This window comes from Dermochelys coriacea, chromosome 3 (genome assembly GCF_009764565.3).
Source record: "Dermochelys coriacea isolate rDerCor1 chromosome 3, rDerCor1.pri.v4, whole genome shotgun sequence".
Taxonomy (NCBI): Eukaryota; Metazoa; Chordata; order Testudines; family Dermochelyidae; genus Dermochelys; species Dermochelys coriacea.
The window spans coordinates 185887198-185903640 of NC_050070.1; the positions used below are offsets into that span (position 1 = coordinate 185887198).

At 44.8% G+C, this 16443-nt stretch overlaps 1 protein-coding gene across 2 annotated transcripts in view; it reads left to right on the forward strand.

Annotated features, from left to right (window-relative positions):
* Window positions 1-16443, forward strand: part of EML6 (EMAP like 6) — a 386982-nt gene that overhangs the window by 282601 nt on the left and 87938 nt on the right. For both annotated transcript variants that reach the window (XM_038397422.2, XM_038397425.2), the window contains exons 22-24: window positions 4529-4670; window positions 6785-6937; window positions 7215-7346. In XM_038397422.2, the coding sequence (XP_038253350.1) occupies window positions 4529-4670; window positions 6785-6937; window positions 7215-7346 (427 nt within the window). The remainder of the gene's footprint in view (window positions 1-4528; window positions 4671-6784; window positions 6938-7214; window positions 7347-16443) is intronic.

Consider the following 16443-nt stretch of genomic DNA (forward strand, 5'->3'; position numbering starts at 1 on the left):
AATTGCTAAACTGGAATAATTCACAGTAATAAGAAATGAGCTGACCTTGTACTTCAGTAGACTCAGAGATTCTAAGGGACCATTGTGATCATCTAGTTTGACCTCCTGCATAACACAGGCCATGGGACTTCCCCAAAATAATTCCTAGAGAGTATCTTTTAGAAATACATCCAATCTTGATTTAAAAGTGGTCAGTGATGGATAATCCACCATGATCCTTGGTAATTCCAAATGGTTAATGGTAATGGTCACTGTTAAAAATATACACCTTATTTCCATCTGAATTTGTCTAGCTTCAACTTCCAGCCACTGGATCATGTTATACCTTTCTCTATTAGACTGAGGAGAAAATATTAAAGATTTGATTTACATATATATACTGTGGCAAGATGGCCGATGTTAGTATGGTGGGTCCTGTGCTTTTCTTGGCCGGGGGTTAAGATGCCACCCCTTGCCCCTGCTCTTGGGATGCTGAGGTCCCCGATAGTAGCCCGGGGAGGTGGTAGAGGAGGGGCAAGCGGGGGAGGGGTCTGGGTTTGCTCCTCACTCTGAGCCCCAGCCCCTCTCAACCCCTGCGGGTTCTTACCCTCTTCCCCCTTGGGTGGGGAACCTTCAGTCCTTAGATGCTGGGGGAGGAAGTCTCCCTATCCTGCTGGGGCAGGGTCTCCCTTACTTCGGTTCTCTGTTTTTTTTCAAATCTTACAACACACTTCCAAGCTCCAGTCCTCTCTCCTTCCTCCTCCTCCCCTGACTGCCTGAAGCAGGGGGTTTTATTAGGTTCCCGACAGGGCTTAATTGACTACAGGTGCTCCAATTAACCTGTAGCAACCCTCCAGTGGAACCAAGACCTGTTCTTCACACAACCAGGCCGTACAATGCTGATCCAACACCATATCATCACCCGTCCCGGAGGAAGGGTGACGATAAAACCATATCGCATACCAGAGGCAAAAAGAGAAGAAATTAGGGCAGAAGTAAAGAAGGTGCTGGAACTTGGGGTGACTGAAGAATCACACAGCCAGTGATCCAGCCCTATTGTCTTGGTTCCCAAGCCTGATGGCAGCCTGAGGTTTTGTAATGACTTCTGGAAGTTAAATGAGGTATTCCAATTTGATGCCTACCCAATATCACGTATTGATGAGCTGGTGGATCAGTTAGGCAAGGCCCGATACTTGACCACCTTGGACTTGACAAAAGGCTACTGGCAGATCCCCCTGGCTGAGAACGTCAAGGAAAAAACCGCTTTCTCTACACCCGATGGCCTTTTCCAATACCCCGTCCTCCCTTTTGGGCTCCATGGGGCCCCTGTGACTTTCCAATGATTGATGGATAGATTACTTTGACCCCATGCCAAGTATGCTGCTGCAGATTTATATGATGTGGTAATCCATAGCCCTGACTGGGAGACGCACCTGGGGAAAGTGAAAGTGGTACTGGATGCTCTTAGAAAGGCTGGCCTCACCGCTAACCCATTCAAATGTGCAATAGGGTTAGCTGAGGCCAGATATCACGGGTATATAGTTGGAAGGGGCCTAGTGAAGCCCCAGTGGAACAAAGTGAAGACAATACAGGAATGGCTCCACCCGATGTGCAAGAAGTAAGTCAGAGCATTCTTAGGGATAGTGGGGTACTATCGCCAGTTCATCCCTCACTTTGCCACAAGGGCAGCATCTCTGATGGACCTGATAAGAGCATGGGGCCCAGAGATAGTTAAGTGGACCAAAGCAACAGAAGAAGCTTTCACAGACTTAAGGATGGCCCTTTGCAACCGTCCAGTGCTCATAGCCCCAGATTTCAAAAAGGAGTTTATCCTACAAACAGACGCCTCGGAGGTAGGACTTGGGGCTGTCCTTTCACAGATGGTGGGGGATGAGGAGCACCCAATCCTTTAACTTAGCTGAAAGCTCCTGCCCAGAGAGCAACGGTACGCCATAGTAGAAAAAGAATGCTTAGCGGTTAAATGGGCCATGGAGATTCTACGGTACCACCTACTTGGGCGGCGGTTCACCCTTGTGACAGACCACACCCCACTCCAATGGATACACATAAACAAGGAGAGGAATGCACGAGTGACTAGATGGTTTCTATCCCTACAACCTTTCCACTTCCGGATACAGCATAGAGCCAGAAGCCAACACGGCAACACGGACAGCCTGTCACGACAACACTGTTTCTCGTCCCAAGTAGCTCAACCCCGTGGTGTTGAGGGGGTGGGGGGGCGGGATATGTGATACAGGAGGGCAAGGGAGCAGTGGTAGAGGGGAAATATACAAACCCTAGGCTAATTAAGATGTGGTTTCTTCAGGTATGTTAGCAACAAGAAGAAAGTCAAAGAAAGTGTGGACCCCTTACTGAATGAGGGAGGCAACTTAGTGACAGAGGATGTGGAAAAAGCTAATGTACTCAGTACTTTTTTTGCCTCTGTCTTCACGAACAAGGTCAGGTCCCAGACTACTGCACTGGGCAGCACAGTATGGGGAGGAGGTGACCAACCCTCTGTGGAGAAAGAAGTGGTTCAGGACTGTTTAGAAAAGCTGGACGAGCACAAGTCCATGGGGCCAGATGCGCTGCATCCGAGGGTGCTAAAGGAGTCAGCAGATGTGATTGCAGAGCCATTGGCCGTTATCTTTGAAAACTCATGGTGATCGGGGGAGGTCCCGGATGACTGTAAAAAGGCTAATGTAGTGCCCATCTTTAAAAAAGGGAAGAAGGAGGATCCGGGGAACTATAGGCCAGTCAGCCTCACCTCAGTCCCTGGAAAAATCATGGAGCAGGTCCTCAAGGAATCAATTCTAAAGCAATTAGAGGAGAGGAAAGTGATCAGGAACAATCAGCATGGATTCACCAAGGGCAAGTCATGCCTGACTAATCTAATTGCCTTTTATGACAAGATAACTGGCTCTGTGGATGAGGGGAAAGCAGTGGATGTGTTATTCCTTGACTTTAGCAAAGCTTTTGACATGGTTTCCCACAGTATTCTTGCCAGCAAGTTAAAGAAGTATGGGCTGGATGAATGGACTATAAGGTGGACAGAAAGCTAGTTAGATCGTCGGGCTTAACGGGTAGTGATCAATGGCTCCATGTCTAGTTGGCAGCCGGTATCAAGCGGAGTTCCCCAAGGGTCAGTCCTGGGGCCAGTTTTGTTCAATATCTTCATTAATGATCTGGAGGATGGCATGGACTGCACCTTCAGCAAGTTTGCAGATGACACTAAACTGGGAGGAGTGATAGATATGCTGGAGGGTAGGGATAGGATACAGAGGGCCCTAGACAAATTAGAGGATTGGGCCAAAAGAAATCTGATGAGGTTCAACAAGGATAAGTGCAGAGTCCTGCACTTAGGACGGAAGAATCCCATGCACCGCTACAGACCAGGGACCGAATGGCTAGGCAGCAGTTCTGCAGAAAAGGACCTAGGGGTTACAGTGGACGAAAAGCTGGATATGAGTCAACAGTGTGCCCTTGTTGCCAAGAAGACCAATGGCGTTTTGGGCTGTATAAGTGGGGGCATTGCCAGCAGATCGAGGGATGTGATCGTTCCTCTCTATTCGACATTGTTGAGGCCTCATCTGGAGTACTGTGTCCAGTTTTGGGCCCCACACTACAAGAAGGATGTGAAAATTTTTGGAAAACGTCCAGCAGAGGGCAACAAAAATGATAAGGGGACTGGAACACATGACTTATGAGGAGAGGTTAAGGGAACTGGGATTGTTTAGTCTGCAGAAGAGAAGAATGAAGGGGGATTTGATAGCTGCTTTCAACTACCTGAAAGGGGGTTCCAAAGTGGATGGATCTAGACTGTTCTCAGTGATAGCAGATGACAGAACAAGGAGTAATGGTCTCAAATTGCAGTGGGGGAGGTTTAGGTTGGATATTAGGAAAAACTTTTTCACTAGTAGGGTGGTGAAGCACTGGAATGCATTACCTAGGGAGGTGGTGGAATCTCCTTCCTTAGAGGTTTTTAAGGTCAGGCTTGACAAAGCCCTGGCTGGGATGATTTAGATGGGGATTGATCCTGCTTTGAGCTAGATGATCTTCTGAGGTCCCTTCCAACCCTGATATTCTATGATTCTATGATTGGGTTGGAGCTGGGGAGGGGGGGATGATTCTCTGCTTGAGGACACATATTTGTACTAGTTCTGATTGAGCTAGTGCACTAAAAATAGTGTGGTCACAGCAGCTTGAGCAGCGAGAGGGGCTAGCCACCCAGAATGCATGCCCATCAGAGACACTAAGAATGTACTTAGGGCAGCTAGTCCCTTAGGTTGCCATGGCTGCATTTTTAGCCCACTAGCTTCATCAGTGTGGGGTTTTTTTGTGTCTCCTTGTGCTGGGAATTTATATCTCCATCTTGAAGTGTAGACATATCCTTCCTTAGAATGAGAAACATCTTCTGAAGGACGTGGTGGAAGCCCTGTTATCTGAGACATTTAAAAGATTAGACAGCAGTAGAAAATGCACTAGCGGAGGGATGGCCTACAGACATTAAAAGGTGTTATTCATCCTTAACTTCTATGACTTTCCTTAGGGGCATATGGAAGGAGAAGTGTGGGGTTTGGCAGCTCACCCTCTCTTGCCTATCTGTGCAACAGTGAGTGATGATAAAACACTGAGAATCTGGGAACTTTCCTCACAACACCGCATGTTAGCAGTGAGGAAACTCAAAAAAGGTAATTTCTCCTTTGACTGTATATACTGCAAGAGTAATAATACTGCACTGCATTTCTATAGTGCCTTCCATCCGTGTCTGTCAATGCACTCTACAGAGATAAATGAATTAAGTCTTTAATATCCCTACTAGGTTGATAGGAAATAGGAGCATATAGAGAATCAGGGACACAGAAGGGGCGGTGTCCCTGACATAAAGCAAATCTGTGGCAAACGAGGGAAAAGAACCCATTTCCCCTGACTCTACAAGTCCTATGTTTTAACCATAAAATGATTCTCCCTCCCTAAGGACATTTTAAAGCCCACAAATTGTTTGTTTATTGTTCTGCTTTAAAAAGTTTTCTTACCAAGTTATAGACAAGATAATTTTCCATGTGATAAAAAGTAGTCAGGATCAGGATCCAGTGGCAATGTGAACTTTATATTTTATTCCCCCACTTCAATTTCTGGGCAGCTGGTCAATTGTGGACTACATATCCTTCCTCCTCCACATAGAGTAGTGAGTAACTGTTGAAAGAGTGCCTCCTGAAAATTCCAACTTTTATTTCATTTGTAGATTCCTTTAGGAATTTTTATTTTATTTAAAACTAAAGGCTTGATTTGTAGTGACAGACCAGAAGCGCAGGAGCTCTAATTGGTTGAGAGAAAGTAGAGACACTATCAGTATGCTTTAGTGAGGCAAATTCAGGGTGAATGAGATCCGCTGTATAGGACATTGTGGTCAGAATTAATACTGGGAGAAAAGTTGATAGTGGGAGGTTCTAGGCATATGGTTTTGCTCCACCAAAGTGGAACCATCACATGGTCATAAGCCAAAGGAGTTTTCATATGTGGGGCATTGTGTCTCTGAAAGATTTGCATGGTCAGGTGAATGAGAATGGCTCCTTGGATTTTCATTCTGGATTTCTATTTTTATGTTAATCCTAGTTCTTCTTGTTTTGGCTGTATTTATAGCATAACTAGAAGGTGTTATTCATGCTTTTAGATAATGTAACCCCCTTCCAAGACTGATATTTCTGTGGCCGCTTTATCCTTTGTTAGTTTGAAGATTTAAAATACAGAGTGCATTCCCATGGAAATCCAGGAAAGCATATTTGTAGTTCTACTTTCATATGATATTTTTGTTTTAACAAATAACAGTTATGAAGTTAGGCTGTCTCACTAAGGTTAGGAGGGTATGATCCCCCTGAGCCGGCCAGGAAAGCTGCCCCCGCCCCTGCTCTGCTCCCACCCCACCTCTTCCCACCCCTGCTCCACCTCAGCCCCACCCCCACTTCATTCCTTCCCCTAAGCTATGGTCCTGGGGGATTGCAGCAGGAGTCGGGCGCGCCCTGCCCTCACGGGGCGGCAGGAAGTGAAGCAATCCGGCCCCAGCCCGCTCTGCCGGCTCCCAGCAGTGCTGCCGGTGAGCGCCTGAGGGCTGTTTCCCGCTGCCCCCCCAAGTCCCAAGGCTGGGAGCCAGCGAAGCCGGCTGGGGCTGGGTCACTCTACTTCCCGCCGCCCCGTGAGTGTGGGGTCGGGTCCGCCCTGCAATCACCGGGTGGCCGGAAGTGGAGTGACCCGGCCCCAACCCACTCCGCTCCACCGGCTTGTGCTGGGGGGCGGTTTTCCCCCCGTTCCCTAAGCCTGCTCTTGCCCCACGCCCCCGACCTTGGGGACCCCCCCGTTCCCAAAGAGACCTGGGGCCAGCCCCCCCCCCCGCGGGGGGCTGCATAGGGCACCACAATGTCTAGGGACAGCCCTCGTCAGAGGTGTGATTGCAGTTCACCTAGACATACCCATAGTAACTTTACTCTACCTAGCACAACTACAAATAGTAGTGAAGATGTCACAGCATGGATTCCAGCATAGGCTAGTAACATGAGTGTGTATGAGTGTACAGCCTGTGCCGTGGTCTGTGCCACTACGTCTTCACAGCTCTGTTTAGCTGTACTAGCTAGATTAAAGGCTGAGAGATGATCTGCAGTCACACCTCTGATTGTGTGTAAACATATCCTAAAAAATGATTAATTTATAGACTTTTTCTGTGGGGAGACTTTCTAGCTGCAGATTATTGCTGGTTTCCTCAGTCCAAAATTATAAACAGTAAGGTGTTTCTTTTGAATTTCTTTTCCAGGTGGAAGATGCTGTGCCTTTTCTCCTGATGGGAAAGCCTTGGCTGTAGGGTTGAATGATGGGAGTTTTCTGGTAGTGAATGCTGATACTGTTGAAGATATGGTCTCTTTCCACCATAGAAAGGAAATGATCTCTGATATCAAATTTTCACGAGGTGCAGTAAAAGGATAAAATAAGTTGTTTATTGTTTTTTGTTTGTTTTCAGTGAAAAACTTAAAATGGAATGTTAAGAGGGCAAATTTGTTTTACATGTGAACCATGGCTGTTAGATATTTTTCATTCTGATGTGTTTGTACAGAGTCTAGCAGAATGGGCTAACTGAGGTGTTTGAGTACTACTGCAATAGAAATAAGTAATAATAATAATAATAATTAATAATATCAAGAATATTCACATATACTTTAGTTAACTTGGATGTCTTTCTTTTACAGATTCAGGAAAATATCTGGCAGTGGCTTCCCATGATAATTTTGTAGATATTTACAATGTGCTTACCAGCAAAAGAGTTGGCATCTGCAAAGGTGCATCTAGCTATATCACACACATTGACTGGGACTCAAGAGGTAAAAATCTTTGATGAAATATGTGAATTTAAATGCCTGTAATTACAGTAAAAGTAAATGTCAAATGTGTGCCTGTTCCAGTTATGCTATAGAAAAACTGTCTCATAATATCCCTTTGTTCCAGCAAAAATGCTCTTATACATCACACATCCCAACTGCAATTCATTTTTATTGATGGAATGCATACTTACATACAACATCTGTGCTGAAGATTGTGGTACTTAGAACATCTAACTACAATGTCACTCATGAATGCAATGTTGCTCTTTTTCTTTACCTGATGCTCTGTGGTTGCATGCTAGCAACACATGACACGTATCTATTCCTCCTCTCATGACTTATTTCCTTTCTTCTTCTGTTCACTGAGCACTACGTGGCATTTATTGTGATGAAGCCAGTCAGAGAGCATTACCAAAATCATACCTTATTGTGATACAAGTTTTCTTAGTCTTTTTCAAATATAGATATAATTTTCCATGGATATGCCACTTTTAGTTCCATCTCCCTGTGTGAAATTATAACGAGGATTTGCTGTATTTAACAAGTAATTACAAAAATGTTTGCCTATTATACTGAAATATTTTAATATTTCACAATGGCAAATTTTATGAATTTTAGCTGCTTTTTGCTACATGCAGTTGCACAGTCCAAAGCTGGTTAAACATAACCTTTTCCAACTCTATCTGTTGAACAGTCTTCTGGTAATCGAGCATCATGTTTCATAATACTGTACAGCTCTAACTTTCTGAAAGGTTTAAAAAAAACCTCAGTTTTGAATAAGTAAGGAAGCAAAGACTGATATGCATTCCTGTCTATGGGGATTTCTGACTGGGGGAAATCTCCAACAAAAGGAGTAGTACATTAAATAATTTGATCACAGTCATGTGGACATCCAGGGGAATATTCTGACCTACCAGTTTAAAAAGACTTAAGTATGATTATTGTTTATTTAGTCCTCTAATTTTTTAGGAAGTTTTTTGCCCTTTTCTCCCTCTCTCTTACCTGGCATCAAACTGACCTGTGCTCCTGTCAGGGTTCCTTCCCCACTCTGAACTCTAGGGTACAGATGTGGGGACCCGCATGGAAGACCCCCTAAGCTTATTCTTACCAGCTTAGGTTAACAACTTCCCCAAGGTACAAATTTTGCCTTCTACTTGAACAGTATGCTGCCACCACCAAGCGTTTTAAACAAAGAACAGGGAAAGAGTCCACTTGGAGACGTCTTCCCCCAAAATATCCCCCCAAGTCCTACACACCATCTTTCCTGGGGAGGCTTGAGAATAATATCCTAAGCAATTTGTTACAAAATCATCAAAGACCCAAACACCTGGATCTTGGAACAATGGGAAAATCAGTCAGGTTCTTAAAAGAAGGATTTTATTTAAAAAAAAAAAGAAAAGTAAAAATCATCTCTGTAAAATCAGGATGGAAAATACTTTACAGGGTATTCAGATTCAAAACACAGAGGTTCCCCCTCTGGGCAAAATCTTAAAGTTACAGAAAACAGGAATAAACCTCCCTCTTAACACAGGGAAAATTCACATAAAACAAAAGATAAACTCATCCGCCTTGCCTGGTTGCAATATAGGAGACTTGGATTAGGAAGGGTTGGAAAAGATGGATTTCTGTCTGGTCTCTCTGTCCCAAAGAGAGTAAACAAAAAGCACAAAACAAAAGCCTTCCTTTCCCCAAGATTTGAAAGTATCTTGTCCCCTTATTGGTCCTTTGGGTCAGATGCCAGCCAGGTTAGCTGAGCTTCTTAACCCTTCACAGGTAACAGGATGTTGCCTCTGGCCAAGAGGGATTTTACAGTACTGTATACAGAAAGGTGGTTACCCTTCCCTTTATATTTATGACAGCTTCTGATCAAGGAGGGCTGGATACCCCTCTTTTAGAAGCCTGCTATTGTTGCTTCTGATTTGATTGGATGAGGCTGATGCAGTCTGAAAGTGAGGGACTTCTGATCTTATCATATAAGCATTCAGGTTCTGAATTATGACCCTAGCATATAAGCATGGTAGATGCCAATATACTCTCCAGTTTTAAACCTGCTTTCATTATCAGCTCTTCAATCCTTAAATACTGGAATCCCTTCAATTAAGCCAATTCCAAACAGTTATTAGTTCTTGAGCTACCTCTTCCTCTTTCTAACTTCTCCTGTCCGCTAACTGAATCAATTTACTTTAAAATATTTCACTTTCTGACTCTTTTATACGTGTGCTTTGTGCAGTACCAGACACCCTCCTCAGTACTTGAGGCTCAGGGATGAGAGTAAAACAAAAGCATTAAAATAAGCTTCTCTTTGATCTTATTTTAATATTAAAGAACATGTACAAGTTTGCAAGTTATCCAGCATACCAGCATGTCACATCAATTCTCTGTCAAGAGCAACAACTACTGAACATTTTCCAACTTTGAGAGATATATCTGACATAAGGTGAAGTGAAAAAAACCAGTGTGTGACATAGTTCCTGCTCTACCTTGGTGGGTCTTGTGCTTATTGGCGGATTTGCTCGTCTTGGAGCTTCACGGCAGCCCTCAGCTTGGCCATTTTTCTGAACCCACAGTCCAGGTCGACTCTTCCTTTGTCTGACCAGGAGTTGGGAGGATTTAGGGGGAACCTGGGCCCGCCCTCTACTCCGGGTTCCAGCCCAGGACCCTGTGGAATGCAGCTGTCTAGAGTGCCTCTTGGAACAGCTGTGCGACAGCAACTCCTCCCTGGGCTACTTCCCCATGGCCTCTTTCCAACACCATCTTTATCCTCACCATAGGACCTTCCTCCTGGTGTCTGATAATGCTTGTACACCTCAGTCCTCCAACAGTCCGCGTTCTCACTCTCAGCTCCTAGTGCCTCTTGCTCCCAGCTCCTCACATGCACACCACAAACTGAAGTGAGATCCTTTTTAAAACCTAGGTGCCCTGATTAGCCTGCCTTAATTGATTCTAGCAGCTTCTTGATTGGCTGCAGGTGTTCTAATCAGCCTGTCTTAATTGTCTCCAAAAGGTTCCTGATTGTTCTGGAACCTTCCCTGTTACCTTACCCAGGGAAAAGGGACCTACTGAGCCTGGGGCTAATACATCTGCCTTCTATTACTCTCCTATAGCCATCTGGCCCGACCCTGTCACAATAGGTACGATTCTAGTGAAGAGGTGGAATGTTGTACTTACACCAAAATCCCACTTTGCAGTGTGGAAGGGTGGGTGTAGTCAGCGGAGGAATAGAAGTGATATGCAGCTTATATATTTTAATTTCTCTTCATCAGACTGTACTGTGGGTCAGGCTCTATGCATTTTTATTAGAACATGGGCCAAGATAATGTCACTCTTAACTAGTTAAGCTCTTTGGAGCAGGGACCATCTTTTTGTTCTCTGGTTGTACTGCATCTAGAACAATGGGGTCATAGTCAATGACTAGGGCTCCTTGGCACTATGGTGATACAAATGATAACAACTTGGTTTACAATACCTGTACATCAAGTTGTGGGATATGATACATGTATGACACTTCTTGGGGCACCCAGTGCAGTGAGTCCTCCTTGTTGTCACCTGCCTCCAGCGCAAGGAAATCTTGTCTGTGCTAGCTGATGTTAGCTCCACCCAACCAGTCTGTCAGCCACTCAAGCATTCTCTGATCACTGGATGCCCACAGAAATGCCAGGTCCTCTGTTTCCAAATGAACAGTGTACCCCAGTTTTACCTCAGCTCACCACTTCTGTATCACACAGCACTTGGGCTCAATTATAGTAAAACAAAAGGAAATTTATTTAAGTAAGATTAGAGATTCAAATAGAAGCAAGTGTGAATGATGGAAACAAATGGTTACATACAAAACAAAATCATAAAATGTGAACTAGGGCTTACACTTGTCAATAATTACTTTTCCTATTTAAGGCTTTTGTCGATGCAAGTTACACCTATGATCAAAAACCGGTATAATTACATAATTTGTTCATGTTCACATAATGCTCCTTCTGTCAGCAGAGCACATTCACAGTGCTTTAGCATCAACAGAGAGAGCAGTGCACTGTGGGTGGTTATTCAACTGTGCTACTCACCACCTTCTGCAACTAGGAGTTGTGGGAAGGTGGAATGGATTGCAGCGCATCATGGGTGTGGGCTCAACATCCCATGATGCAGTTTTTCCTTCCCATCATTCCATGGGCTTCCAACTGCGTTTCATGACATTTTTCATTGGCCCCTGTTTACTGTGTGCCCACCATCTCTGTATGAAAGGACGGATCCTACATTGCTCTCTACTGTTGTGGTCACTGTTATAAACATATTGCGGCTGCTCATACAGTATATCATGAGCACCCAATCTGAACAGGAATTTGAGATGCCTGATCTGCTGTGTGCCATGGAAAGAAACACCACCAGATTCCTTTGGGCATTTTGAAGCACTTGGAGGAGAGGAAGGTGATCAGGAACATTCAACATGGATTCACCAAGGGCAAGTCATGCCTGACCAATCTGATTGCCTTCTATGATGAGATAACTGGCTCGGTGAATGTGGGGAAAGCAGTGGATGTGATATATCTTGACTTTAGCAAAGCTTTTGATACGGTCTCCCAGAGTATTCTTGCTAGCAAGTTAAAAGAAGTATGGATTGGATGAATGGACTATTAGGTGGATAGAAAGATGGCTAGATTGTCGGGCTCAATGGGTAGTCATCAACAGTTCGATGTCTAGTTGGCAACTGGTATCAGGTGGCATGACCCAGGGGTCGGTCCTGTGGCCTATTTTGTTCAAAATCTTTATTAATGATCTGGATGATGGGATGAAGTGCGCCCTCAGCAACTTCACAGATGACTCTAAGCTGGGGGAGAGGTAGATACGGTGGAGGGTAGGGAGAGGGTCCAGAGTGACCTAGACAAATTGGAGAATTGGAACAAAAGAAATCTGATGAGGTTCAACAAGGACAAGAGCAGAGTCCTGCACTAAGGAAGGAAGAAACCCATGCACCGCTACAGGCTGGGGACCGACTGGCTAAGCAGCAGTTCTGCAGAAAAGAACCTGGGGATTACAATGGATGAGAAGCTGGATATGAGTCAGCAGTGTGCGCTTGTTGCCAAGAAGGCCAACACCATATTGGACTGTATTAGTAGGAGCATTGCCAGCAGATTGAGGGAAGTGATTATTCCCCTTTATTCAACACTGGTGAGGCCACACCTGGAGTATTGTATCAAGTTTTGGTCCCCCCACTACAGAAGGGATGTGGACAAATTGGAGAGAGTCCAGCAGAGGGCAACAAAAATTATTAGGGGGTTGGGGCACACAACTTACGAGGAGGGCTGAAGGAACTGGGGTTATTTAGTCTTCAGAAGAGAAGATTTGACAGCAGCCTTCAACTACCTAAAGGGGGGTTCCAAAGAGAATGGAACTAGGCTGTTCTCAGTGGTGGCAGATGATAGAACAAGAAGCAGCGGTCTCAAGTTTCAGTGGGAGAGGTCTAGGTTGGATATTAGGAAACACTATTTCACTAGGAGGGTGGTGAAGCAGTGGAATGGGTTACCTAGGGCGGTGGTGGAATCTCCTTCCTTAGAGGTTTTTAAGGCCTGGGTTGACAGAGCCCTGGCTGGGATGATTTAGTTGGTGTTGGTCCTGTTTTGAGCAGGAGATTGGACTAGATGACCTCCTGAGGTCTCTTCCAATCCTTATATTCTATGATTCTATAATTCTATCATTCATGGAGCAGCTGCACATGGAGGACCATCATTTTTGGGTTCGGGAAACAAGCACTGAGTGGTGGGGTCACATTATTATACAGGTCTGGGATGACAAGCAGTAACTGCAGAACTTTCAGATGTGGAAAGGCTTCCTGGAACTGTTTGTGGAACTTGCCCCACTGCTGCGGTGCAAGGACACCAAAATGAGAGCAGCACTCTCGGTGGAGAAGTGCGTGGCGATGGCTGTGTGGAAGCTGGTAACTCCAGACTGCTACCAGTCAGTCACATATCGGTTTGGAGTCTGGAAGTCCAACGTTGGGGATGCATTAATGCACATGTGCAGGGCCATTAATCTTATTCTGCTATGAAGGACTGTGACTCTTGTCAATGTGCGTGAAATACTGGATGGCTTTACAACAATGGGAATCCCTAACTGCGGTAGGGTGATAGATGCCTAGCATATCCCAAATTTGGCTGCGGACCATCTTGGAACGGAGTACATCTATAGAAAGGGGTACTTCTCTATGGTATTGCACACACGTGTGGATTCCCATGGTCATTTCATTAACATCAACGCAGGGTGGTCAGGCAAAGGTGCATGATGCACACATCTTCAGGAACACTGGCCTGTACAGAAAGCTGCAATCAGGGACTTTCTTTCCAGTCCAGAAGATTCCAATGGGGGATGTTAAAATGCCCATAGTGATCCTGGGTGACCCAGCATACCCCTTACTCCCATTGCTCATGAAGCCTTACACAGAAAACCTGGACAGCAGCAAGGAGTGATTCAACAATAGGCTGAATAGGTGCAGAATGATCCTAGAATGTAGCTTTGGCAGATTAAAAGCATGCTGGCACTGCCTTTAAGGCAGGTTAGACCTAAATGAGGAAAATATTCCCATGGTCATAGCCATCTGCTGTGAGCTCCATAATATTGTGAACCTAAGGGTAAAAAGTTTCCCCCAGGGTGAAGCACGCATTGCCTGGCAGCTAATTTTGAGCAGCTAGATACCAAGGCTATTAAAGGGGCACAACGGGAGGCTATTTGAATCAAGGAGGCTTTGAGGCACCATTTTGACAATAAGAAAAGGAGTACTTGTGGCACCTTAGACTAACAAATTTATTAGAGCATTTTGACAATGAGTACAAGTAATGTAAGTCTTTGTATACAGCGCTCTGCCATGCTTTGTTAACTTGCTGCCTTTCATGAAAATTTTGATGATTCCTGACCGTGATTTGTAATCTGCAAATGTTCCAATTGCCACTGTGTATTAATTCCAGCAGCAAGCTCCATATGTAGGAGACAAATAAAGATTGATTATTTTTCAGCGAGTATGTTTTTATTAAAAAACAAAGCTGGACATAACTCTTTTACAATCTGTCCAGTGAAATGAATTCCACGATCACTGTTAATACTTACAGGTATGCCAAATCATGGTACAAAATCCTTAAGCAAAAGTTTCACAACAGTCTTGGCATCTGCCCTTCTGCAAAGGAAGGCCGCAACCCAGCTTGAAAAAACATCAACTAAAACTAACACATACTCATAATTACAACACTTAAACATTTGAATAAAATCAATCTGAATATTTACAGAAGGTCCCCATGGAAGGGGATGCGCTGCCTGCCTAACTTTAACAGCTTTACCAACATTGTGCTGCTGGCAAATCATAAATTGTTGACAGTAGTGGTGTGCAATAGAAGAAAAACCCAGCCCACGCCAGTCCCGTTTAACTGCAGCAACCATCCCCCCTTTGCTTATGTGCGCTGCTCCGTGGTATACGCAAGCAAAATAGGGCAAAAGCACCTCAGGCGCAACCAGGTGGCCATCCAGGGAATGCCAAAGGTGATCAGGGTGTAAAATGCACCCAGCAGCACTCCAAGAACATTTCTCAGCCTCTGGCGCTGCCTCCTGGATCTTGGACAAGATCTTCAAGGGAAACTAGCAGAGGCTGCTCAATCAAGGCACAAGTGTACGCAGCCTGAGGGGTAATAAGGGCCACAGTCTTGGCTGTGGAATCAGTCAAAGCATTTCCACATGTAACTACATCATGAGGGGTGTGGTGAGCTATACACTTAACAATAGCAACAGCTTTGGGCAATAAAAGGGCATCCAAAAGAGCAGATACATACAGACTATTCTGAATGGGGGAACCAGTAGATGTAAGAAAACCCCTGTACTTCCAAAGTAAACTATAATCATGTACCACTCCAAAGGCATAGCAAGAATCTGTAGAAATAGTAACTGCTTGATCCTGAGCTAAAATACAGGCTCGGGTCAAGGCAATAAGCTCAGCAACCTGGGCTGAAAACACAGAAGGAAGGAAGGCACGTTCAATAACAGAATATGAGGAACATACAGCATAACCAGCTACCAATTTACCCTCAGAATCTTGCAAGCATGAGCCATCCACAAAATAAATGAGATCAGGATTCTGCAAAGGCATATCCATAAGGTCGACCCTCGGACGGGTAAGAACAGAAGTCACAGATACAGTCATATGGCTCCCCGTCTTCCGGCCAGGGAATAGAGAGGCAGGATTTAGAATGGGGCAGCAAGCCAAGGTAATATGAGATGAAAACAGCAACATAAGCTCATATTTAGTGAGGCAGGAAGTAGACAGATGTTGTGTCTTAGATTTCAACAGAAGAGCTGCCACAGCATCAGGTACAGCGACAGTTAAGGGTGATCCTAAGACTATGGATTCAGATAATTACACAGAAAGGGCAGCTGCAGCTACGGCTCAGAGACAGGGAGGAAATCCAGCTGCCACAGCATCCAGGGTAGTGTTGTAATAAGCAAGGGGACGGTGTTTATCTCCGTGTTTTTCCGTTAGTTCAGCCAAGGCAAACCCATTACGCTCATGACAGAAAAGAATAAAGGTTCAGCATAATCAGGAAGCCCAAAGGCTGGGGCACTGGAAAGGGCTTGTTTAATGGCCACTAAGGCTTGTTCAGCCTCTGGGGACCATGGAAGTGGCTCGGGGGTGCCTGACTTAGTCAGCTCCTGCAATGGCTTAATTACTGTCGCATAACCCAAAATCCACTGTCTGTAATACCCAGTCATACCAAGTAAGGTTCGCATTTGAGAAATAGTGACAGGTCTAGGCATGTTTAAAATGGCTGTAATGCAAGCATCTGATAAATGGCGAGTGCCAGGTGAAATATCATGACCAAGGTAATGAACTCTGGGTTTGGCACAACTGGAGTTTTTCCTGAGATGCCTTGTGACCCTTGGCAGAAAGAGCTGTCAGAAGAACTAAAATATCAGTTTTACAGGATTCAAAGGAAGGGGATGCCAACAAAAGATCATCCACATATTGTATGAGTACAGATTTTCCTGGAAAGACCACGTTGTCCAGATCCTTCTTTAGGATCTGGGAAAACAGGGATGGAGATTTGGTATACCCTTGGGGTAAGCGAGTCCAGGT